The sequence below is a fragment of the Bombina bombina genome, chromosome 6 (assembly GCF_027579735.1).
Source record: "Bombina bombina isolate aBomBom1 chromosome 6, aBomBom1.pri, whole genome shotgun sequence".
Lineage (NCBI taxonomy): Eukaryota > Metazoa > Chordata > Amphibia > Anura > Bombinatoridae > Bombina > Bombina bombina.
The window spans coordinates 657,143,377-657,170,406 of NC_069504.1; the positions used below are offsets into that span (position 1 = coordinate 657,143,377).

The window sequence follows — 27,030 nt, forward strand, 5'->3', positions numbered from 1 at the left end:
GTGTTACAAAGTACACTAACACCCATAAACTACCTATTAACCCTTAAACCGTCACCCTTCCGCATCGCAAACACTATAATAAACCTATTAACCCCTAATCTGCCACCCACCCACATTGCGACTATTAAATAAATTTATTAACTAATAAAGTGAAGAGGCGAGCGCCAACAAAGGCTGAGGTGACAAAATGATTGGCTAAAAAAAGTCTAAATGACTAAACTAGTATAATGTATATATAAAATGAAATATATAATTTAATACATATCGAGAAAATGTACAGTATAAATCATGGATCCATGTAACAAAAAATATATACAAAATCGAATATAAAAATAGATAAAAACACAAATAGTACAAATGTCTTGGATTTATCAAATTGCAGCAGTCCTGTTGTGAAAACAACAATATACATTCAAAAGAAAGTCCAAATTAACAGTCCAAAAGAGTCATATCCTAAATATCCGTGGTTATTTAAAACAAAAGGTGAATTACAATTGATGGGTAAAAAAGTGAAAAGAGCTGTGAAAGAAAGCTGTGGAAAAAATAACTTTGAAAAACTTCACTGAAGCTTCAAGTGAGGAACATCAATAAAAAACATCCAAATAATGATGACAAAGTGATAAAAAACAACGTGAAAAACCAATGTGAAAAAACTCCTGTAGAAAAAAATAATATGTATAGGTGTAGTGGTAGACTTCTTAATTCATAATAATCCGTGGGTGTCTCCAAAAATTTGTTAAAAAATTTCCTAAAAAACCTGTGTAAAAAAAATAAACAATACTGCAAAATATGTATACAAAATAGTATCAGATATAGGTAATAAACTTACTTTGGTTAAGTCGACGCGTTTCAGCCTCTGTAAGGCCTTTATCAAGACTTCTTTTGAACAGCCAAGAATAACCCCAGAATATCTACTCGTGGTTGCTGAAGGCCATCTTCATCCAGGCGGAGACATCTTCATCCATCATGGGGGCGTCTTCTATCTTCATCCTGGTGGCGCGGAGCAGCGAAGACATCCAGCACGGAGCGTCCTCTTCAAACGGTCCCCGCCGTACACTGAAGCTTCAATGCAAGGTAGCCGTTTCAAAATGGCATACCTTGCATTCCTATTGGATGATTTGATTCTTCAAATTTAAATCAGCCAATAGGATGAGAGCTTCTAAAATCCTATTGGCTGTTCAAAACCTTGCATTGAAGCTTCAGTGTACGGCGGGGACCATATGAAGAGGACGCTCCGGGCTGGATGTCTTCGCCCCTCTGCTCTGCGCCGCCGGGATGAAGATAGAAGATGCCCCTGCGAAGGATGAAGATGTCGCCACCTAGATGAAGACTTCTTGCCGCCTGGATGTCCGGACTTCAACAACCATGAGTAGATATTCTGGGGTTAGTGTTAGGTAATTTTTTTTATTTTTTGGGGTGTTTTTTTTTCAGATTAGGGTTTGGGCTTTTGAAAAGAGCTAAATGATCTTTTAAGGGTTATGAAAAAGCGCTGCATGCCCTTTTAAGGGCAATGCCCATACAAATGAATACAATGGGTAGCTTAGGTTTTTTTTTTAGAGTTAGGTTTTTTTATTTTGGGGGTTTGGTTGGTTAGTGGGTTTTACTGTTGGGGGTACTTTGTATTTTTTTTACAGGTAAAATAGCTGTTTAACTTAGGTCAATGCCCTACAAAAGGCCCTTTTAAGGGCTATTGGTAGTTTATTGTAGGCTAGGGGGTGTTTTTATTTGGGGGGCTTTTTTATTTTTATAGGCTATTAGATTAGGTGTAATTGTTTTTATTTTTGATAATTTAATTTATTATTTTTTGTAAGATTAGTGGGGGTTTTTAATTTTTCATAATTTAGTGTTTATTATTTTTTGTAATTTTAGATTTTTTAATTTTTCTCGTAGTGTTAGGTTTTTTAAATTTGTAATTTAGATTTTTTAATTGGTAGTATTTTTTATTTTTTTAGAATAGTAAGGTTAGGTTAATTTATAGTTTAGTGTTACATTTATTTTTATTTCACAGTTAAGATTTTATTTATTTAAAATTAAAAGTTTTTATTTATTTAAAATTTAAATATAGTTATTGTAATTTTAATTTAAAGTTAGGGGGTGTTAGGTTTAGGGGTTACTAGTTTAATTAAATTTTTTTGAGTTGTGGGGGGGCAGCGGTTTAGGGATTTATAGGTTTTTTTAGTTGCGAAGATGTGGGAGGCCGGAGGTTTAGGGGTTAATAACTTTAATATAGTGTCAGTGATGTCGGGGATCGGCGGAATGGGGGATAATAACTTTATTATACTGGCGGTGATGTCAGGGAGCGGCGGAATTGGGGTTAATAACTTTTATTAGTGGCGGCGATGTTGGGAGTGGCAGATTTTGGGTTAATAACTTTATTTAGGTGGCAGCGATGTCGGGGGCTGTGGATTAGGGGTGTTTAGACTTGGGGTTTATGTTAGGGTGTTAGGTTTAAACGTAACTTTTTTTTCCCCATAGACATCAATAGGGTTGCGTTTGGAGATTTTTTATTCCGCGATCGCAGGTGTTAGTTTTTTCTAACACTCTCACCCAATTGATGTCTATGGGGGAAAGCATGCATGGGCACGTCAAAGCAGTCCTTGGATTTTGTGCGGTATGGAGCTTAACGCCACCATATCGCATGTACAAGGAGGCTTTTCTGTAACTCGTAATGGCAGCGCTATGGAGGGTGAAATAACGCAACTTTTTTGGCGTTAGTTTCTCACCCTGTTTAGCGCAAAACTCGTAATCTAGGTGTAAGTTTTTTATAGTAACTTTCAAGGGGTGTTAACTATATGAGACTTGTGACAATAAAGGTGCAATCTGCAGTATAAAAAATGAGGGATTTATGGTGAATGTGATCTAGAGGTGAAGATTAATTAAATGGGGACGGAACTCTATTGTACCATCAATAGAATGTGGGATTCAGAGAGCATTAAGATAAAAATAAGCAAATAAGACAAAAAGTACCAAAGTTCAGAGATTATTCGTGCCCAAGGGGAGGCTGTCACTTTCGCGACTTGTCTATGACTACAGCCATGCTGTGCCAAAACCGGTCAGACTACTTGTATCTTTCTCTTTGCTGAGACTGATGTGCTATTTTTATCCATTGGAATATACAAAATAAAGATGTCTCTATACCTTTTAAACTGGAGTTAAATTGTTTTTTGCCTTGGCCGTGTATTGGATCTTCCTTTTTTTACAAAATAAAAATAAGTATATACATGAATATAAGATGCAAATCTAGTGATTTATTATAGTTTCATGGAATTTTTACAACATAAGCCATTCTAATCCATTCAAAAACATTAGAAAATCCAGGGTTTCTGTGACCCTCAAGAGGGTTTGCACTTTGTTTTCTTCACCATTACTTTGTATTCTATCCTTCAGAAAACACCTAAAAAGCAGATGTTCACAGGATTGTGGGATTAAACAGCCTTGATCTCTTGCTAAACATATTTTGCTTTGCTTAGAGCAGCATTTCTTGGCTAATTGAACAGTTTATTTTCTTTTAGCCCAAACGATTATTTGGATGTTCTTAAACTTTCTTAGTTTAAAGGGGAAAATAACAAATATAGCTCAAATGTCACTTTTTAACTATACACTGGTTTTATATGAACATCAGAATCTTTATTTATAATTGCAATTAAGCATTTAGATGCTTTACATTTTTAATTAGAAAATTAGAATGATATGAAATTGTTAATGGGGCAATGTAATGCAAACAGTGCACATTCTAATTTACTCTGTACAATACTCATTTAGATCAGCCCTAGTTACGGTCTTACCGAAAGCTTTGACTATTCAAGTCATTCTAATATCCAAATGAGACACAGCCATTCCACACCCAGGTAGATTTAGCTAGTTTCATCTTATTCCAATGGCTTTCCTCTGTGATCCCTAGATTTCCTACACTTTAAACATCCAAAAGTATCATTATTTCCTTCCATAAGGCAGGGAGAGTCCACAACTTCATTCCTTACTATTGAGAAATACAACACCTGGCCACCAGGAGGAGGCAAAGACACCCCAGCCAAAGGCTTAAATATCCCCCAGTCATTCTTTGCCATTTATCACTATAGGAGGTGGCAGAGAAATGGCAGAGAAGTGGCAGAAGTTAGAATCCTGGAGATGCAGGGAAAGTTTTTATGCAAACCCATCCAGACTGTCGCTAACAGCTCCTGAGCAATCAGTGCCTGAGGAGAGCTTTTTCACTGTTAGTTGTCTGGGTGTAAGAGGTGGTGAGTGCCCCAGCCATTGGGAGTATTAGGGTGCTGTTTTTAAATAAAAGTGTTTCTTTTTTATTGTCCTTCTGTGGGTATATTCAAAGCTATGGAGGACTCTGATACTACATTAGAAGGTTCCGCTTCTTCTGTACTGATTAATAATTCCTGTTTATATTTTGAGGAGGCTGTGGTTTGCCCACCTGCTCAATTTTGTTCCATTTGCCTAAACACTGTTCTAAAGTCTAAGAAGGGAGACAAGCCTGCTAATACTCATAGCGCTATTAGCCCTTCTGAGCCGTCTACTTCTCAGGAATCTGAGTCTCAAAAAAATACTACCCTTTCTACATTACCCGCTACACATGCAGTTCCCCGCGGCTCAACTAATCCTCCATCTGGAGGTGCCTTTTTCCAGCGGTCTTTACCGCGTAGTTACAATCGGCGGTGTCTGCGGCCCTGAGTGCCTTACCACGCTCTAACAGACGCAAGAGAAAGGTTAAACATAGTTCGCCTGACCTAGAGTCATCTAAATATTTGTCGGATTTAGCTACTTTATCCCAGCTATACGAGGATGAGTTAACCTCTGTAGCTTCGGAGACTTCAGTTACTAAACCTCCTTCAGCGGAGGAACCCTCCTTTAGATTTAAAATTGAGTATCTGCATTTTTTATTAAAGGAGGTTCTGTCTACTCTAGAGGGTCCAGAGGCTACACTCCCTGAGGAGCCTAAGATCCCTAAATTAGACAGGGTTTACAAAGATAGGAAGGTCCCTCTGACTTCTCCTGTGCCAGTTAAGATGGCAAACAATTTTTAGTAACGAAAGGTAAAGAGTAGGAACTTCTTTTTCCCCCTCGTCTACCTTTAAAAAATTATTCCCGGTCCCTGACTCTCAGTTAGATTTGTGGGGCTCCATCCTGAAGGTGGATGGCGCTATCTCCACGCTGGCTAAGCATACTACTATCCCTCTGGAGGATGTACAAGTAGGACTCCAGCACTCCAATAGTTTAAAAGGCAATGTTTATTTAGAAAGCAACGTTTCGGGGTCACAGCCCCTTCCTCATGCTATATGATATAGCATGAGGAAGGGGCTGTGACCCCGAAACGTTGCTTTCTAAATAAACATTGCCTTTTAAACTATTGGAGTGCTGGAGTCCTACTTGTACTTGCTGTATATTGGAGGGCTGTGGCAGTGCCCTTGGTCTCCTGTGCACCCAACCCTCTGTGCTGTGCTCTTTTTAGGACTGTCTATCCCTCTGGAGGATAGTTCTTCTTTTAGAGAGCCTATGGATAAAAAAAATGGAAACTTTTCTGAGGAAGATGTTTCAATATACAGGTTGTTTATTTTAACCGGCGGCAGCTGTAGCGGCGGTTGCTGGAGCAGCTACCTACTGGTGCAGTACTCTGTCCGAGCTCATTGAGGTGGAGACTCCCCTCAAAGATATTCAGGAGAGAATTAAGGCACTGAGAATTGCTAACTCCTTCATCTGTGATGCAAATATGCAGATTATTCGCATAAATTCAAAGGCTGCTGGCTTCGCGGTTCTAGCCCACCAGGCTCTTTGCTTAAAGTCTTGGTCTGCGATATGACTTCTAAATCCAGACTCCTTTCTCTTACCTTCAAGGGGAAGATTTTATTCGGTCCAGGGCTGGACTCCATTATCTCTACGGTTACCGGAGGGAAAGGTGCCTTCCTACCGCAGGAAAAGAATAGGTCTAAGGGACGGCAACTGTCTAATTTTTGTTCATTTTGTGCTGACAATTTGCAACGACAGCAGTCCTCTTCCAAGTCTGAGCAGGCCAAGAATACTTGGAAGCCTGCTAACTCCTGGAATAAGTCCAAACAAACTAAGAAGCCCGTCGAGAACAAATCGGCATGAAGGGGTGGCCCCTGATCTAGTAATTGTCCCATTACCTACAGCAGAAAGAGGTTTGGGGTTTTATTCAAACCTTTTCGTGGTTCCAAAGAAGGAGGGAACTTTTCATCCATTTCTGCACCCTAAAGTGCCTAAACACGTTTCTGAGTGTTCCCTCTTTCAAGATGGAGACAATACAGTCAATCCTTCCTCTGGTTCAGGAGGGACATTTTATGACCACAATAGACCTGAAGAATGCATACCTTCATGTGTCATATCACAGGGAACATTTTCAGTTCCTGGGGTTTGCTTTTCTGGACCAGCACTTCCAGTTCATAGCTCTTCCGTTTGGCCTAGCTACTTCTCCAAGGAAATTCCTCACAGATTAGAGACGTTGCAAGCTAACGTCTGCATGTTTTGTACTCCAGACGTCCTCAAGACTCTCAGTGGCTCAGTGTATGGAGGTAATCGGACTCATGGTGTCCTGCATGGACATCATTCGTTTTGTCAGATTCCACCTCAGACCCTTACAACTATGCATGCTGAGACAATGGAATGGCAACCATTCAGATCTGTCTCAACAGATTGTGCTGGACAGCCTGTCAAGAGACTCGCTCTCCTGGTTGCTCTGTCCGGATCATCTGTCCCAAGGCACGTACTTTTTGTGACCGTCCTTGGAGATTGTGACTACGGACGCAAGCCTTTCCGGCTGGGGAGCCTTTTGGGGTGCCAAGAATGCACATGGTCTGTGGACTCAGGAGGAGTCCTCCCTTTTGATTAATATTTTGGAACTCAGGGCAATCTTCAATGTCTTTAAGGCTTGGCCCCTTCTGGGTTCGTCCCAGTTTATCAGATTCCAATCAAGCACTATAACCTCGGTTGCCTATATCAACCATCAAGGGGGAATGAGAAGGTCCTTGGCGATGAGAGAATTATCTCAGATACTAGAGTGGGTGGAGACTCACAAATGTACGCTGTCAGCGATCTACATTCCGGGTGTGGACAACTGAGAAGTGGACTTCCTCAGCAGGCAATCCCTTCACCCAGGGGAATAGCCACTCCGAGGTGTTTGCAGAGATATGCAGTGAGTGGGGGATGCCAGAGATAGATCTCATGGCATCCCGCCTCAATACCAAGCTACCTAGGTATGGTTTGAGGTTGAGGGATCCTCAGGTGGAATTGATAGATGCCCTATCTGTACCATGGAGTTTCAGACTCATATATCTTTTTCCTCCATTACCGCTTCTCCCTCGTATGGTGGCTCGCATCAAGCAGGAGCAAGCATATTTGTTTCTGATTGCTCTGTCATGGCCGCAAAGAACGTGGTTTGTGAATCTGATGGGGCTGCCCTCATCTCCCTAGTGGATGTTACCTTGTTGCAGAGATCTGCTGATACATGGTCTCTTCGTTCATCAAAATCTAGATTCTCTGAGGCAGACTGCATGGAGATTGAACGCTTAGTCTTAGCCAAGAGAGGGTTTTCTGAGAGTATTATCGACACTCTGGTTCAAGCTCATAAGCCAGTTACTCGTATCTACCATAAGGTGTGGAGTACTTACTTGTACTGATGTGAGGAGCGTGGCTTTTCCTGGCATCAGTTTAAGGTTGCCAGAATTTTATCTTTTCTCCAGGATGAACTGGAGAAGGGCCTATCTGCTAGTTCCCTGAAGGGACAGATATTGACCCTGTCTGTGTTACTGCACAAGAGATTGGCTGAGCTTCCGGATGTGCAGTCCAGTCTGGCTAGGATCAGACCCATGTTTAGAACTGGGGCTCCGCCTTGGAGCCTCAATCTTGTTCTTAGTGTTTTGCAGCAGGCTCCATTTGAGTCTATGCATACTAAAATTGTGTGCAGAGTTTCTGAGATTTCTGCTTTGCAATGTGATCCCCCTTATCTGTTTTTTCATGCTGATAAGGCGGTTTTATGCACTAAACTAGGGTTTCTCACTAAGGTGGTGTTGAGTTATTATTATTATTATCAGGTATTTGTAGAGCGCCAACAGATTCCGCAGCGCTGAATCGTAACATTTATCAAGAAAATTGTTGTTCCTTCCTTGTGTCCTTATTCTTCTTAAGCAAACGTTTGCTTCACAATCTAGATGTGATTCGTGCCTTGAAGTTCTATCTTCAGGCTACTAAGGAATTCAGACAATCTTCCTCTTTGTCATCTATACGGGGAGGCGTAAGGGACAGAAGGCTACTACGACTTCCCTATCCTTCTGGTTGAGGAGTGTCATCTGCTTAGCTTATGAGACAGTGGGGCGACAGCCTCCTGAGAGGATAACGGCTCATTTCAAAGAACAAAGCCTCAATGGATCAGATTTGTAAGGCGGCTACCTGGTCCTCCTTACACACTTTTTCTAAATTTTACAAGTTTGGTGTGTTTGCTTCAGCTGAAGCAGCTTTCAGGAGAAAAGTTTTGCAGGCTGCGGTGCCCTCAGAATAGGGTTTGCCTCTTTTTTTCTGTTCCCTCCCGTTATTCATTCAGTGTCCTCTGGAGCTTGGGTATAGTTTTCCCAACAGTAAGGAATGAAGTTGTGGACTCTCCCTGCCTTATGGAAGGAAAACATAATTTATGCTTACCAGATAAATTCCTTTCCATCCTGGCAGGGAGAGTCCACGACCCTGCCCGTAATTTATTGTTTTGATGGGCAGCTCCCTTTTTATATTATTTCTTCTGGCACCTTTTATAACCTGATGTTTCTCCTACTTTTTCAATTGTTCCCTCGGCAGAATGACTGGGGGATAGGGGAAGTGGGAGGGATATTTAAGCCTTTGGCTGGGGTGTCTTTGCCTCCTCCTGGTGGCCTGGTGTTGTATTTCGCAACAGTAAGGAATGAAGTTGTGGACTCTCCCTGCCAGGAAGGAAAGGAATATATCTGGTAAGCATAAATTATGTTTTTATCCTTTCTTCTTCTTCGTCTTATATAATTATTATTTCGGTAGTTTATCCACAAAGTTAAGACACAATACATATTATATAACCCCTAGATCATTCTGTTAAAGGGATACTGAACCCATCCCTCCCTCTATGAATTAGATAGAGCATGCAATTTTCTAATTTATTCCTGTTATCAATTTTTCTTCGTTTTCTTGGTTTCTTTATTTAAAAAGCAGGAATATAAGCTTACGAGCCGGACCATCCTTGGTTTAGCACCTGGGTAGCGCTTGCTGATTGGTGGCTAAATGTAATCACCAATCATCAAGCGCTATCCAGGGTGCTGAATAAAAAATGGGCCAGCTCGTAAGATTACATTCCTGGTTTTTCAAATAAAGATAGCAAGAACACGAAGAAAAATTGATAATAGGAGTAAATTAGAAAGTTGTTTAAAATTGCATGCTCTATCTGAATCATGAAGGAAAAAATCTGGGTCCAGTATCCCTTTAATGTAATTCAATATATATATATATATATATATATATATATATATATATATATATATACAGTACATATATAAAATAGTAGTTACCAACTTTGAGCTTGTTTCCATTGAACCGTAATTCGGTTTGCGTGCACTTGCAAACCGTTAAATAAGCTGTCGGAAGCAATATCGTTTATCGACTGCTTCCAACGACCCGTTATAACTCAACTTATAACCGGTCTCCGACTGACGAAAACATTATCGTGTCCCATACAAAATATCAGAAGCTGCTAATCTTTAAATATTACCCATTTTCCAATGCCTGCGCAAACTGTTAATAAACTGTCGGAGGCTGCCGATACAGTAACAAAAATTACACCCAGGTCAACTAGGTGTAAAACAGGAAAAAGTTGCTTTTTGAGACCTTTTTCCAATTTAAATCTAACCCGACACATCAAAACCCCTCTATCCGCCACCTCCCTCACATCGCAACTTATAATAAATGCATTAACCTCCAAACCGCCATACCCCACAACGCAAACTAGCTATTACAACTATTAACCCCTAATCCGCCATGCCCCCATATCACAAAGTTTCTATTTAAACTATTAACCCCTAATCCGTGATGCGCCCATACCGCAAAGTATCTATTTAAACCATTAACCCCTAATGAAAATAAAAAAGCCCCCCAAAATAAAAACGCCCCCTAATATAATACTAAACTACCAATAGCCCTTAAAAGGGCCTTTTGTAAACAGCTCTTTTACCTTTAAAAAAAAACTAATTTCTCCCTAACAGTTAAACCACCCACATTTGTATGGGCATTGGCCTTAAAAGGGCATTCAGCTCTTTTACTGCCCTTAAAAGGACATTCCTCTTATTTACAATTGCCCAAAATCCCTAATCTAAAAAATACCCCCCCCCAAATTAAAAAAAAAAAAAACCCTAAATCTAACCCCCAGATAGGTACTCACAGTTCCTGAAGTTCGGATGTGAAGTCTTCTTCCAAGTGGCGACCTCTTCTATCTTCATTCAAGACTGCGGAACTGAAGACCGGCAACCGAGGAGCTGAAGACCGGTGACCGCATAGCCAAGGAGCGTGGAGGATCCTCTTCGTATGATCATTGCCATACACTGAATATTGAATGCAAGTTACGTGTTTAAATATGGCGTACCTTGCATTCCTATTGGCTGATTTGATTCTTCAAATTTAAATCAGCCAATAAGATGAGAGCTACTGGAATTCTATTGGCTGTTTAAAAGACGGTCGCCGGTCTTCAGTTCCGCGGTCCTGGATGAAGATAGAAGAGGTCGCCGCTTGGAAGAAGACTTCACTGCCGTACTTCAGGAACAGTGAGTACCTATCTGGGGGTTAGACTTAGGTTTTTTAAAAAAATTTTTATTTTTTTATTTTTTAGATTAGGGGGCAATTGTAAAAGAGCTGAATGCCCTTTTAAGGGCAGTAAAATAGCTGAATGCCATTTTAAGGGCAAATGCCCCTTTAGGGGCAATGGGTAGTTTAGGATTTTTTAGTGTTAGTTTTTTTTATTTTGGGGGGTTTGGTGGGTGGGGGGTTTTAACTTAGGGCAATGCCCTACAAAAGGCCCTTTTAAGGGCTATTGGTGGTTTAGTATTAGATTGGGGGGGTATTTTTTGGGGCTTTTTTATTTTCATAGGGATTAGGTATATTTTTTTTATTTTTGATAATTTGGTTTATTATTTTATGTAATGTTAGACTTTTTTTATTTTTGTAATTTTAGATTAACTTACACCTAGATTTAGAGTTTGGCGTTAGCCGTCAAAAGCAACGTTAAGGGGTCCTAACGCTGCTTTTTACAGCCCGCTGGTATTTAGAGTCAGCCAGGAAAGGGTCTAACGCTCACTTCCTCACCGCGACTCCAGGCTACCGCAGATCCCCTTACGCCAATTGCATATCCTATCTTTTCAATGGGATCTGCCTAACGCCGGTATTTGGAGTCTTGGGAGAAGTGAGCGGTAGACCCTCTACCGACAAGACTCCTACCGACAAAAAAAGTCAGTAGTTAAGAGCTTTATGGGCTAACGCGTGAATATAAAGCTCCTTACTACTGTGTAACACCCATAAACTACCTATGTACCCCTAAACCGAGGCCCCCCCACATCGCCGCCACTATAATAAAAATTTTTAACCCCTAATCTGCCGACCGGACACCGCCTCGCAAACACTATAATAAATAGCATTAACCCCTAATCTGCCCTCCCTAATATCGCCGCCACCTACCTACAATTATTAACCCCTAATCTCCCGCCCACACCGTCGCCACTACTATAATAAAGTTATTAACCCCTAAACCTAACTCTAACCTTAACCCTAACACCCCCCTAACATAAATATAATTTAAATGAAACGAAATAATATTCCTAAAATTAATGTTAGGGTTAGAGTTAGGCTTAGGGGTTAATAACTTTATTATAGTAGCGGCAACGGTGCGGGCGGGAGATTAGGGTTAATAATTGTAGGTAGGTGGCGGCGATGTTAAGGAGGGCAGATTAGGGGTTAATACTATTTATTATAGTGTTTGCGAGGCGGGAGTGCGGCGGTTATACATTTATTATAGTGGCGGCGAGGTCCGGTCGGCAGATTAGGGGTTAATAAGTGAAGGTAAGGTAGCAGCGACGTTGGGGGGTCAGATTAGGGGTTAATAAATATAATATAGGGGTCGGCGGTGTTAGGGGCAGCAGATTAGGGGTTCATAGGGATAATGTAGGTGGCGGCGATGTCCGGTCGGCAGATTAGGGGTTAATAATAAAATGCAGGTGTCAGCGATAGCGGGGCGGCAGATTAGGGGTTAATAAGTGTAAGGTTAGGGGTGTTTAGACTCGAGGTTCATGTTAGGGTGTTAGGTGCAGACTTAGAGAGTGTTTCCCCATAGGAAACAATGGGGCTGCGTTAGGAGCTGAGCACTGCTTTTTTGCAGGTGTTAGATTTTTTTTCAGCCCAAACTGCCCCATTGTTTCCTATGGGGATATCATGCACGAGCACGTTTTTCCAGCTTACCGCTACCGTAAGCAACGCTGGTATTGAGGGTTGAAGTGGAGCTAAATTAGGCTCAACGCACCCTTTTCTGAGCCTAACGCAGCCCCTCAGATAACTCTAAATACCAGCGTTGTCTTAAGGGTACGCTGGGAAAAAAGCAGCGTTAACTACGCAGGTCTTTACCGACAAAACTCTAAATCTAGTGGTTAGGTTTTTTTATTTTTAAAATTAATGTTAGTTTTTTTATTTTAATTGTAATTTAGGATTGTTTTAATGTAATGGGGTTAATTTATTGGGTGTTAGGTTAGGGGGCTTAGTGATTAGATATTTGCTATATGGGGGCATGGTGGGTTTAGGGGTTAATAGTTTAAATGGCTAGATTGCGTTGTGGGGCATGGTGGTTTAGGGGTTAATAGATTTATTATGTTAATTGCGATATAGGGCATGGCAGCTTAGGGGTTAATAGTTTAAATAGATACTTTGCGATATGGGGGTTGCGGATTAGGGATTAATACATTAGTTATTGCGGTGGGGGGTTGCGGTTGAGAGGTAGATATTGCACATGCGTTAGATGTTTGATTTGATTTTAACAGCGAGCGACGGGGAAAATATACGCGCCGCACTTGTATGCGGCGCTGTATATGCGATCAAGTGTAGTGTAAGGTCGGGTTACCAAAGTAACCTATTAATGTTTTAGAAATCCAGCATCGGGTGGAAGCGTTAACACAATGCTAACTTACACCTACACAAAAAGAGCGACCACACGCAAAGCGGAAACCTTTTCAATGGAAAACTGGTACTAAAATGGAGCCGTAAATTACTGACGGCCGCTTTGACGTAAAAGCTGACGGCCACTTTGGTAGCTTACGGCTCCATTTTTAACGGCTCAATGAAAGCGAGCCCTTGGCTGGGGCAATGTGTGCAATTTAATAACACTTTGAATGATATAATTTACAAAGGATAATGCATAATAAACCTGAATCCTTTTAGTTCTGATTTGTCTATTAATTAAACTGAGACCAGATCAATAAACAAACAGTTTATTAAAATAATTATTGGAAATAATAAGCATATGTTTGAATAAAGCAAATCAGTAAGCAGGGGATTTTCTCTTACAATTGTCCTGACAGAATCTTTAACTGATCAGTGATATTTTATTCTCACATTGTCTAAAAAATAGTAGGAAAACATTAGATTCAATTTAAAACATTTTTGTTGGAAGCAATACAAATGATTAAACATTTGCACTATCAAAATCACGAGGAAACAACATGAAAACCATAATATCCATTAAAATGGATGTCCAGACATTTCATACTGTCCTGGGCTTTAAAAGCCAGGTAGATACAGTATGTATAGAAATCATATGGTTTAAATGTGCATGCCCAATAGGCTCCCTGACTCATATTATGGCAAACCTACAACTCCCAGAACCAATCAGGGGGTTGGTAACATTACAAGAGGTCAATGGACAAAGTCAAATTTTTGTCTTTCATATGCAATGAAAAAGTGTTAATATTTATATTGTTTTAACCTATTAGCTTTTAATTAAGTCAGTTGGCTGCTTCTACTCTGACAGTACAGAAATTAGCCAGTACTGGACAACAACCATGACTTCCACCCATCATAAAAGTGTTATCTGTTCCTTGTTTTAATTAGAGTAGAGCATAATCAATGTGACTAATGTCTAGTAAAAATGTGTCTTGTAAACCATTTTCTGTATAGCATTATAATGGTTTGATTTTGATCTTTACAGTGTGGCACTACATAGGCATATGTGGAGGTTTCTCATTCGTCTTAATCCAATTAATCCTCATCACAGCTTTTGCTCACACCTGGAATAAGAACTGGTGAGATTTTTTTTAAATAGTCACATGTGATAAATAATCGCTGTATCTAGCAGTTACCATCAATGAAAGGACACAGAGGAGTGAGAGGTATACTGACCTAGTAAACAAAAAAACCTCCTTAACATTTTATGTCTCTGTTTACACGGATTTGTTGACAGAGTAACTTCTTGTATTTTTATTTGTGATTAAACCTACTGTTTATAATACAGGTGGCCCTCGTTTTACAACGGTTCAATTTACACCGTTTCAGAATAACAACCTTTTTTCCCAGTCATGTGACTGCTATTGAAAAGCATTGAGAAGCAGTACATTTATTAAAATAGCCAGTAGGTGGAGCTGTCCGCTTGTTTTGCAGCATAGTCAAGCAAGCTGAAATTAATCAGTTTAACCAGACATGAGCTATCGAGCAAATTTCAAAGGAACAAGATCTTCCTGTCTATAAATCAGTCCAAATTGGAATGCAATGAAAGAACTGTTTGCAGAAAAATGCAAGTGAAGTCTGTGTTGTGTGATTATTTTATTAGGTTTATAATGCTGTTTAGCAAATGTTTTTGTTCATTTAACTTAGTTTAATTATATATTCTGTGTTGTGTGATTATTTAATTAGGTTTATAATGCTGTTTAGCATTTAAAGTCTTCATTTCAAAGCTTTAAAAATAATGTATTAGATATTACTTATGACAATTTTGAGAGGGGCCTGGAACCTATCTCCCTCACTTCCCATTGACTTACATTATAAATTGGGTTTCAATTTACAATGGTTTCAATTTACAACCATTCCTTCTGGAACCTAACCCCGGCGTAAACTGAGGGCTACCTGTATACTGGTCATTGGTAAATCCCTAGGTTACAAAGAGGAAAACAAAGGGGTCTTGTAAAAACATTAAAATGAAGCGTAAAGTATCTCTAAGGAGGTGATATTTGTCTGATTAAATAGAAAAGTTTACATTTCACAAACTCACTGAAGACTTTTTCTTAAAGGGGCTATAGGAATGTTCTGTTTTATGAAATTACTGTTGCAACTGGCTATTGATAACTTGTAGTTCAATTGGAACGTTTGCTGAATTGTTTTCTTACTCATTTACATATGTAGATTTGCCAAATTAAAATGTAGTCATTTTTAAAGCTATTACAATTGTGCAGATTTCAATGGATTTAGTTTTTTTTAACAAACACTAATTATTTTTGGACTTGTTTTTAGATTGTAATGATGTATCAAGCACCCAGTAGTTGTTCTTTCACTAAATATTCAGAGGGACAACAGTAACTTGTATGACACAAATGACGTCTTCAGAAGCAAAACACACCACAGCCACCTCTCTAAGCAATCCCAGTGAGTGAATAGTGGTGCAGGGGCCCCTACAGCATATGTGCGTTTGTTGCAGAAAAACACTAATACCTTTTATCAGAAACATTTTTGCTATTGGAAGTATATTGCCAAAATGCTTCTATTTCAAATTGAAATGCATCCATGCACATTTCATTTGTATCCTTTCTATCCCTTTAATGTTACAGTGCTGCGTAATGTGTTGGTGCTTTATAAATAAACGAAAATAATAATAATTTGTGCTGTTTAGATTTTATTAGATTGTCTGCAGACTAAACCCCTGATTGGCTTCTCCAAATAATGCAAATGGTGAGTAGAGGAGTTTTGCTATTGAAAAACAATTGCGCTAAAAGGATTTTTTTTTGTTTTAAAAACATTTAGGGCTCCCTGTATGAAGCCGCATAAGCAGTTCCAGAGCCCTTGCGGGTCAGGATCACACATGTGAGCCTGCTTCCTGCAATGTAAGAAGCAGCATCATCAGGCCGCTGCTTCCTACTCTTCACCACCTCTGAGGTGGCGGAGTAAAATTACCCCAAGCTCACTCGCTCTGGGTGATTGACATGCCCTTCTCTCCCACGATTGGTTGGCGAGAGAAGGGGCGTGCTTTACATATGGGCAGCGCACAAACAGAATCTATTTCCCATATGCAGAGAAGATGAATGGACAACTTCTTAAGTTGGGAAGCTTGTCTACTTGCCTTTTAATACATGTGGGCCATAGACTTGGCTGATATGTAATTCTATAGCAGCACACCAGAAATATCTTCTAATTAGAAGGTGTTTACCATCCCCTTAAATATTTTTTTCTTTTTTTTTTCCATCTGAAAGAATGCATTTTAGAAAAAATATATATTGAAAAAATAAGACATGGAAATATATATTTGTATATAAAACCAAAAAATCAGAAAACCAAAAATAAGCAAAAAATAAAGGCAATTAGTCCCGATGAGTATCTTCTTTATCTATACTTCTCTGTGCCGTTCCGGGGTCCGTGGCACACTTGCAACATATTAGTTTACTGATCCACAGTAGATGAACTGATCGTCTTGGTTTTTCTTCTCTTTCCCCATCTTTTGGAGGACAATTCATATCACTCATTTTTGCTAAATATCCAGACTCAAAGGGGCATATCTCTATTTTTCGTTTTTATATTTGTAATTGTCTGTTACAATTGTGTTATATTTTTTAACATGGATCCATGATTTATGTGTTTTAGTTGTATTAAAAAAACTTTTTTATATATAAACACATCCCATATTTGAGACGTCTATAGCTACATTAACTCTTTGCCTTCCAGGCGCTCTTTTTTTTTTATTTTTTTGTCTTCTATTTATCTTTAGGTTAGCTAGATAACCAATTTAAAGGAGCTAAAAGGGATTCAAACTTCATTTTAACTTAATCTTTTTTTAATGCAGAAATATTTTCCACATGTTTAATTGCTACTCTTCCATATGCATTAAATGTTAAGTTCTTTTAAAACTGAAGCATTGCTAGATATTTTCTAGAATGAAAATTATAATGATAATTAAAAGATTAGTTAGGGTATATTTGTACTAGAATGGATATTGCTTTCCAGTTATTTTTTTATTTTGTGTGTGTGCAAAAAAAAGTCAGACATTGTACGGGGTGAACACGTACGATAAAGTTTATTACGTTACCTTGTGCTGCCCAGACTCCAAACAGTCATAAAACACTAATACCTTTTCTTTTCTCTTTCGCAGGCTGACTGGCGCATCTAAAGATAAGCGCTGGTATTTTGCAGTTCTGTTAGCTACACTGGTATTCTACTCAATAGCCTCTGTGGCCTTCTATTTCCTGTATAAATATTTCACACACCCAGCCGGCTGTCTGCTGAACAAAGGACTGATAAGCATTAACATCAGTTTGTGTATAATTATGTCCTTCACTGCTATCACCCCTTGTGTCCAGCTAAGTAAGTTCATCTGCAGTTTATGATGTTTTTTAATTGCTAATTTGTAAACGAAAAAACACTGAATTCTCTCACTCTATCTATCTCTAACTTTATCTTTATGTATCTATGGGGTAAATTCATAAAGCTGCATTCACAGCTTTTTAGGCTATCTGGAGCAGATGTCTATAAGTGAGCCTGCAGCCACTTATTTAAAGGGACACTCAAGTCAATATTAAACTTGCATGATTCAGATAGAGCATGCAGTTTTAAACAACTTTACAATTTACTTTCACTTTTTGAGTCACCAGCTCCAACTGAGCATGTGCAAGAATTCACAGAATAAATGTATATGCATTTGTGATTGGCTAATGGCTGTCACATGTTACAGGAGGAATGGACATAACTTTGAAATTTGTCAGAAAAAAATCTACTACTCATTTGAACTTGTAATCATGCATTTGTTGATTATGCAAAGCTACTGTATTTACTGGTCCTTTAAAAAGCAAAATCTGCTTCTTTTGCCTCTCCGACACCTCAGACATGGCGAGATCAATCACCATGACATTCACTCATTCAGGGTGATTGACCTGCCCTGCTCTTGTTTAATTGGTTGCGTAAGAGCAGTGGGCTGCATTGCACAAGAAAGCTCTTGTGCAATGTTAAATTTCTCCATTCAATACAGCATCGCAAGTGGTGATTGCAGGGGGTCAGGTTGTCTAGTTGCAAATCTGCTAGACAGCCCACCCTTAATGTTACTGTACTGTAACCAATGTGACCGCTGTAATTTATCACAACGATCACATGAGCACCCTAGGCAAGGCAAGTTCTAGGGTTTAGGGTGGGTGAGAGAAAGCGGGAGATCCCCTGTGACGCATCTAAAAAGGACGGACGTTAAGACCCAGTGTTTTTGTCATGTAATGGCACGTTCATTTGGCCGAAGCTACAACTACAGTAGCATGGCTTCTACTTATCTTTCCCACCACTCACTTTTCCTCCTGTGCCAACAGCTCACATGAAAGGGCACATTTTTTAGGTAAGATCTCTGATTAGTCAGAGTAAAAATAAAAACAATAAAGAAAGTAAAAGGGTGTTTTAGAAATGCAGTAAAACAGGTTATTTTGCTACAATATATATATATATAATATTTTAGTACTTTCAGAAGATTCAAGTTAAAAAAACTACATTATAGCATTTAGCGTTTGTTGTAAAATGCTTTGCAGAAGAATAACAAATGCCTGCTTTTCTCCTTGTTTTCTCCAGTGAATTGTTTTATTCTTAATGTGTTTCCAATGACTTGTTATAGCTTCAGAGTTTAAAGTGTATGGGAAATCGTTCCTTTTGTTATATATTTTTGTATATGAAATAGCTGTATCTGCTAACTGAAATGACAACTCAATGAAATGGCCTGGGCTTGCAGGAAGAGCATATCAAATTAACTTATATCGCAATAGTTATTCAAAATCCTCCATATTTTATCTTTATATCTTATTGTATACACATTGAGACCAATACATAGAGAGAACAAAGGAAAATAGATATGTTACTAACTCTGTCCCATACCCCACTGGAAGCATAATTTCTTCAAAAATCTTTTGTTTACAAAGCTTTTCTATAAACTGTACTTAAGTATTGACATTTTTATTATAGGTGGGGATACAATAAGCAAAATTGGCTATTTCAGATTACCAAATAAAGTCAAAGGAGCTATTTGTAAACAATTTAATACACTCCATCCGGTAAAATGGATCATTGGGAACACATTAGAGGGGAGGGGAAAAATCCCACTACTCTGTCCCTTTAAATAAAGGCTAAGGTTGCATGGTAAAGATAACCTAAGGTGACCCAGACAACAGTCTCTTTTACATATGATGATGGTGTTTAAACAGTAACCAGAGGAAAGGGGTGAAATTACACTGCACAGCATGTGGAACAGCTCACTACATCTCTGCACCACATATCAGACCTTAGCATTGCAAGACCGTTATGTGTCAGTCTCATTACAGGATTCTTGGGTTTTCCCAGTTGCCTCCTACTTTGGCTTAGTGAACACAAAAACATAATATTATAGGATTAATCAGCTGCCAGAAGTAGAAAACTGCTAATATATGCAAAGTGTATTATAGTATACCTTAAAAAAATGTTACTTGGGTAAGGTCAATATTTATTTAGTGTATAATAAACTGCCAAGTCCTACATTTCTCTGCAGTTTTTATAAGGGCAAATCTTAATGCCATATAAAATAAAATAGAATTATTATAATAAATATGAATCATTTCATGACTTTACATTCTCTTTTTTTCATCTGTCATACAGTTTAACAGAAATTCTCTGGAGTTTATCCCTATCTGCTCAGCACCTAATTAGTAATGTTTCCAGGGACCATATTGGGGGTGCTTACAGGGTTCCACAGTGCAAAGTAGAAGGACCACTAATAATTTCCAGTGCTAAAGACCTAGTAATAAATAATTTTCCTATATTCTGTACATCTTTTGCCTCTAATTTTACAAATAGATGTGTTGCAAAGCAAACATACTACTTAATAATAATTTCCAATGTTAAAGGCCTACTAATAAAGTAATGAATCATTCACCTCTATCTGTACATCTACTGTATTTTGCCTTAATTTAGCAAATAGACCAAGTTTTGCAAATAAACAATACTACATTTCACATAGAGTGATATTTGGAAGCACGAGTTAAAAGCTATAACACCATCTCAAAAAACAGCATTTTAAAAAGAACAATAGACATTTAAACTGCTTCACTGCATTGTTATTCTATTCCATTTGCCAGTTTACCTTTAACAGATATATATATATAAATATAATAATATATATATATACAGTATATATATACAAAACACGGAAGGGGGCTGCACTCTCAGACTGGACTGGGTACACATCCATGACCCTGCAACATGCTCAGCCCTGGGTGCTATAGCACTCTCAGGAAGCTGTGCTGTCTCCAGAGTCACAGTCAGTTAACCCCAGACAAGCCTGGATGCAAGGCCCACCGGGGAAATGACAAAATAAATTAATACAACACACAGAGAAAGTCCAGCAGTTACCACATCTGGCCAAATGGGACAAGCCCAGGTACCACGTCAAGGTTTCTTCCAAAACCTGGTTACCTAATACAGCCATACAATGCAAGCTCTCAATCAAACAAACTGGGAACAAGTCAGGGTTCACAGTTAACCCCATACAAGCCTGGGTGCAAGGCCCATAGGGAAAATTACAAAATAAATTAATACAACACACAGAGAAAGTCCAGCACTCGCTTACAAGCTCTCAGCTAAGATTAAAAGCAAAACTGTATTAGGGACCTTGATGTGGTACCTGGGCTTGTCCCATTTGGCCAGATGCTGTAACTAACTCTTCCAGTTTTGCTTTAAATCTTAGCTGAGAGCTTGTAAGCGAGTGCTGGACTTTCTCTCTGTGTTGTATTAATTTATTTTGTAATTTTCCCAATGAGCCTTGCACCCAGGCTTGTCTGGGGTTAACTGCCTGTGACTCTGGAGACAGCAAAGCTTCCTGAGAGTGCTATAGCACCCAGGGCTGAGCACGTTGCAGGGTAATGGGATGTGTACCCAGTCCAGTCTGAGAGTGCAGCCCCCTTCCGTGTTTTGTATATGTCTAGGGTAATTACATAAGTCTGTGAACCCTGACTTGTTTCCAGTTTGTTTGATTGAGAGCTTGCATTTGTATGGCTGTATTAGGGACCCAGGTTTTGGAAGAGACCTTGACGTGGTACCTGGGCTTGTCCCATTTGGCCAGATGCGGTAACTAACGCTTCCAGTTTTGCTTTTAATCTTAGCTGAGAGCTTTGTAAGCGAGTGCTGGACTTTCTCTGTGTGTTGTATTAATTTATCTTGTAATTTTCCCTATGGGCCTTGCACCCAGGCTTATCTGGGGTTAACTGCCTGTGACTCTGGAGAAAGCACAGCTTCCTGAGAGTGCTATAGCACCCAGGGCATATGTTGTGTGCTATTTTTAATTTCTTATGTTACCTGTTTATTATAGTATGTCAGAGTTAAAACCCATTTAATGGTTTTCAGGGCCTGTAGTTATTTATCTTTTTGTTATATTTTATCACTATTATCGCTATTTATCATGAAAAAACTTTGGAGTACAGGCATTTATTCATTAGACTCTTTATTTCTCAGAGCAGCCTCGTTCTGGTTTGCTCCAGGCCTCCATCATCAGCTGTTATGTCACATACCTCACCTTTTCAGCGCTGTCAAGTCGGCCGCCAGAAAGAGGTCAGTGAAAATCCTGCATCCACATAAAACAAAAGATGTTCCAGAGAATATAATGTTACAGTCATTGTCATTTCATTTAATTGTACTTAATTTTAATATGTCCTTTGTTCAACCATTCCATGCTGTAGCTTATTACTGACAAAACAACTCTAGTCTAGGCCATACGCTCACAATCCACCACTAACATGCTGAGTCTCCCTATATAATAAAAAGGCTGGTCTGGTGTTATACTGCACTCAACTTGACAAAACTTACAGCAGATAAGAACTTGAAAGCCCTTATTTGTGCCCATATTTCTTTCAATTTGAAACACATGCCATTGCTATTCTCTGGATTTAATACTCTCTAGCTATTATCTGTAGTAGTTGACTTTTCTCTGAATTGATGGCTTTCAGTTAAAGGATAATTATTATGCCATATGCCATACAGTGAGACAATTATACATTATGCATTATTATTATTATTACATATATTTCTTTTGCATGATGTACCGAGTCCACGGATTCATCCTAACTTGTGGGATATTGTCCTTCCTGACAGGAAGTAGCAAAGAGAGCACCACAGCAGAGCTGTCTATATAGCTCCTCCCTTAACTCCACCCCCCGGTCATTCTATTTGCTGGCTCTAAGCAGGAAGGGTAAAGAGAAGAGGTGTTAAACTGTTTTATTTTATCTTCAATCAAGTGTTTGTTATTTTTAAATGGTACCGGTGTTGTACTATTTGCTCTCAGGCAGGACATAGATGAAGATTTCTGCCTGGAGGATGCTGATCTTAGCATTTGTAACTAAGGTCCACTGCTGTTCCCACAGAAGCTGAGGAGTACAGGAAAACTTCAGTGTGAGGAACGGTTTCTTGCTATACAGCAATGAGGTATGTTCAGTCATATTTTCTGCAGAGACTGTGTTAACTCAGAAAGGCTGACAGTGTCCCCATTAGGGGAAGGGTAAGCAGTAATCCTAGTGTTAACAGAGGTTTTTACTAGCTTGCATAAAGGGTTAATTTTTTGTGGGCACTCAGTTTGTTATGTGAATTTGGGACAAACGTTTTTGTGTCTGGGAGTAACGTTTTCTGTTTTATGGGACATTTGCTTGAGGGTTCTTTGGGGTTGTTTATAACCCACATGGCTTTCAGGCAGGGTTTGTTAGTTTTGTGTAGGCCCCAGCAACATCAGCAAGTAGCAAGCAACTTCTCCTGAGGTCCTGAGAGTCTTCTGAGGGACTAATTGCAGCTTTAAACCCCATATTATTGCTTCCTAAGTGCAGGTAGGGCCACAGCAGAGCTGTGGCAAGGTGCTTTAAGGGTTTTTAACCGGTTTTAGACACTTATCAATCCGTTTTTTTCATTTGGGGGTCTATTGCTTTGTTACTTGTGGTGCAATCCTTCTAAAGCTTAGTGGGTACACTGTTAAAATGTCAGAAAAATTGAAGCAATTTTAACCTGTTTTGCAGTTTGTGTATGCCTTTTTTTCTCTTAAAGGCACAGTACTGTTTTTGCAAATTGTGTTTTTTTTCATTAAATAAAGTGTTTTCCAAGCTTGCTTGCTTTATTACTAGTCTGTTAAACATGTCTGACACTGAGGAAATCAATTTGTTTAGAAGCCATTGTGGAACCCACTCTTAGAATGTGTCCCACTTGTACTGATATGTCTATAAATTGCAAACCGCATAGTTTGACTTATAAAAGTTTGGCATTAGATGATTCTCAGACAGAAGGAAATCAGGTTTTGCCATCTAGTTCTCCCCAAGTGTCACAACCAGTAACGCCCGCACAAGCGACGCCAAGTACTTCTAGTGCGTCTAATTCTTTCACCTTGCAAGATATGGCTTCAGTTATGAATACTACCCTCTCAGAGGTTTTATCTAAGCTGCCTGAGTTGCAAGGGAAGTACAGTAGCTCTGGGTTAAGAACAAATGCTGAGCCTTCTGACGCTTTAGTAGCCGTATCCAATATTCCCTCACAATGTTCTGAAGTAGGGATGAGGGATTTGCTGTCTCAGGGAGAGATTTCTGATTCAGGAAAGATGTTCTCTCAGACAGATTCAGATATGACGGCATTTAAATTTAAGATAGAGCCCCTCCGCTTATTACTCAGGGAGTTTTTAGCTACTCTGGATGATTGTGACCCTATTGTAGTTCCAGAGAAATTGTGTAAAATGAACAAATATTTAGAGGTTCCTGTTTACACTGATGTGTTTCCGGTCCCTAAGAGGATTTCGGACATTTTTACTAAGGAGTGGGATAAACCAGGTATTCCGTTCTCTCCCCCTCCTGTTTTTAAGAAAATGTTTCCCATTTCTGACACCATAAAGGACTCATGGCAGACGGTCCCTAAGATGGAGGGAGCTATTTCTACCCTGGCTAAGCGTACAACTATACCTATTGAAGACAGTTGTGCTTTCATTGATCCTATGGATAAAAAATTAGAGGGTCTCCTAAAGAACATTTTTGTTCATCAAGGTTTTATTCTTCAATCTGTAGCATGCATTGTTCCTGTAACCACTGCAGCTGCCTTTTGGTTTGAGGCTCTAGAAGAGGCTCTTCAGATGGAGACCCCACTAGATGATATTTTGGACAGAATTAAGGCTCTTAAGTTGGCTAATTCTTTTATTACTGACGCCGCTTTTCATCTTGCTAAATTAGCGGCTAAGAATTCAGGTTTTGCCCTTTTAGCGCGTAGAGCGTTATGGCTTAAGTCCTGGTCAGCTGATGTGTCATCTAAATCTAAGCTTTTGTCCATCCCTTTCAAAGATAAGACCCTATTCAGGCCTGCATTGAAAGAGATCATTTCAGACATTACTGGAGGGAAGGGTCATACCCTCCCTCAGGATAAGTCAAATAAGACAAGGACCAAACAAAATAATTTTCGTTCCTTTTGAAACTTCAAGAGTGGTCCCTCTACCTCTTCCCCTGCTGCAAAGCAAGAGGGGAACTTTGCTCAATCCAAGCCAACCTGGAGACCTAATCAGGCTTGGAACAAGGGTAAACAGGCCAAAAAGCCTGCTGCTGCCACTAAGTCAGCATGAAGGGGTAGCCCCCGATCCGGGACCGGATCTAGTAGGGGGCAGACTCTCTCTCTTTGCTCAGGCCTGGGCAAGAGACGTTCAGGATTCCTGAGCAGTAGAAATTGTAACCCAGGGATACCTTCTAGATTTCAAGGATTCCCCTCCAAGGGGGAGGTTCCATCTTTCTCAATTGTCTGTAAACCCAACAAAAAGAGAGGCGTTCTTACGCTGTGTAGAAGACCTTTTTACTATGGGAGTGATCTGCCCAGTTCCAAAAGCAGAACAGGGGAAGAGGTTCTACTCCAATCTGTATATAGTTCCCAAAAAGGAGGGAACCTTCAGACCAATACTGGATCTCAAGATCCTAAACCAATTCCTAAGAGTTCCACCTTTCAAGATAGAGACCATTCGGACTATCTTACCATTGATCCAGGAGGGTCAATATATGACCACCGTGGACTTAAAGGATGCATATCTGCAGATTCCTATCCACAAAGATCATCACCAGTTCCTCAGGTTAGCCTTTCTGGACAAGCATTATCAGTTTGTGGCTCTTCCTTTCGGGTTGGCCACGGCGCCGCAAATCTTCACGAAGGTGCTAGGGTCCCTTCTGGCGGTTCTAAGGCCACGGGGCATAGCAGTGGCGCCTTATCTAGACGACATTCTAATTCAAGCGTCGTCCTTCCAACTAGCCAAGTCTCACACGGACTTAGTGTTGGCCTTTCTAAGGTCTCACGGGGGGAAAGTGAACGTAAAAAAGAGTTCTCTTTCCCCCCTCACAAGAGTTTCATTTCTAGGGACTCTGATAGACTCGGTGGACATGAAAATATTTCTGACGGAGGTCAGGAAATCAAAGATTTTGTCCACCTGCCGAGCTCTTCATTCCATTCCTCGGCCGTCAGTGGCTCAGTGTATGGAGGTAATCGGACTAATGGTAGCGGCAATGGACATAGTTCCGTTTACTCGCTTGCATCTCAGACCACTGCAACTATGAATGCTCAATCAGTGGAATGGGGATTATGTGGATTTATCTCCTCAGATAAATCTGGATCAAGAGACCAGAGACTCTCTTCTTTGGTGGTTGTCACAGGATCATCTGGCCCAGGGAATGTGTTTCCGCAGGCCAGAATGGGTTATAGTTACGACAGACGCCAGTCTTCTGGGCTGGGATGCAGTCTGGAATTCCCTGAAAGCTCAGGGTTTGTGGACTCGGGAGGAGGCTCTCCTACCGATAAATATTCTGTAATTAAGAGCGATATCAATGCTCTCCAGGCATGGCCTCAGCTGGCTTCGGCCAGATTCATCAGGTTTCAGTCGGACAACATCACGACTGTGGCTTATATCAATCATCAGGGCAGAACAAAGAGTTCCTTAGCGATGATAGAGGTCTCAAGGATAATCCAAGGGGCAGAGGCTCACTCTTGCCATCTGTCAGCAATCTATATCCCTGGTGTAGAGAACTGGGAGGCAGATTTTCTAAGTCATCAGACTTTTCATCCGGGGGAGTGGGAACTCCATCCGTAGGTGTTTGCTCAGCTGGTTTGGCTATGGGGCACACCAGAGTTGGATCTGATGGCGTCTCGTCAGAACGCCAAACTTCCTCGCTATGGCTCCAGGTCAAGGGATCCTCAGGCTGTACTGATAGATGCTCTAGCAGTACCCTGGTCGTTCAACCTGGCTTATGTGTTTCCACCTTTCCCTCTCCTTCCACGTCTGATTGCCAGAATCAAACAGGAGAGAGCATCAGTGATTTTGATAGCGCCTGCGTGGCCACGCAGGACTTGATATGCAGACCTGGTGGACATGTCATCCCTTCCACCATGATCTCTGCCATTGAGACAGGACCTTCTGATTCAAGGTCCATTCAAGCATCCAAATCTAATTTCTCTGCAACTGACTGCTTGGAGATTGAACGCTTGATTCTGTCAAAGCGGGGTTTTTCTGACCTTGATTCAGGCTTGATACTAGGAAAATTTATCATAAGATATGGCGTAAATATCTTTTTTGGTGCAAATCCAAAGGCTCCTCCTGGAGTAAAATCAGGATTCCTAGGATTTTGTCTTTTCTCCAAGAGGGATTGGAGAAAGGATTATCAGCTAGTTCCCTAAAGGGACAGATATCTGCTCTGTCTATTTTGTTGCATAAGCGTCTGGCAGATGTTCCAGACATTCTGGCTTTTTGTCAGGCTTTAGTTAGAATTAAGCCTGTGTTTAAACCTATTGCTCCGCCAT

The 27,030-nt window shown here is 39.9% G+C and overlaps 1 protein-coding gene across 1 annotated transcript in view; it reads left to right on the forward strand.

The window, feature by feature from the left end:
* SERINC4 (serine incorporator 4) overlaps positions 1-27,030 on the forward strand; it is a 250,149-nt gene that overhangs the window by 130,802 nt on the left and 92,317 nt on the right. The window contains exons 5-7 of the mRNA XM_053719367.1: positions 14,207-14,300; positions 17,348-17,559; positions 21,703-21,798. Of these exons, the coding sequence (XP_053575342.1) occupies positions 14,207-14,300; positions 17,348-17,559; positions 21,703-21,798 (402 nt within the window). The remainder of the gene's footprint in view (positions 1-14,206; positions 14,301-17,347; positions 17,560-21,702; positions 21,799-27,030) is intronic.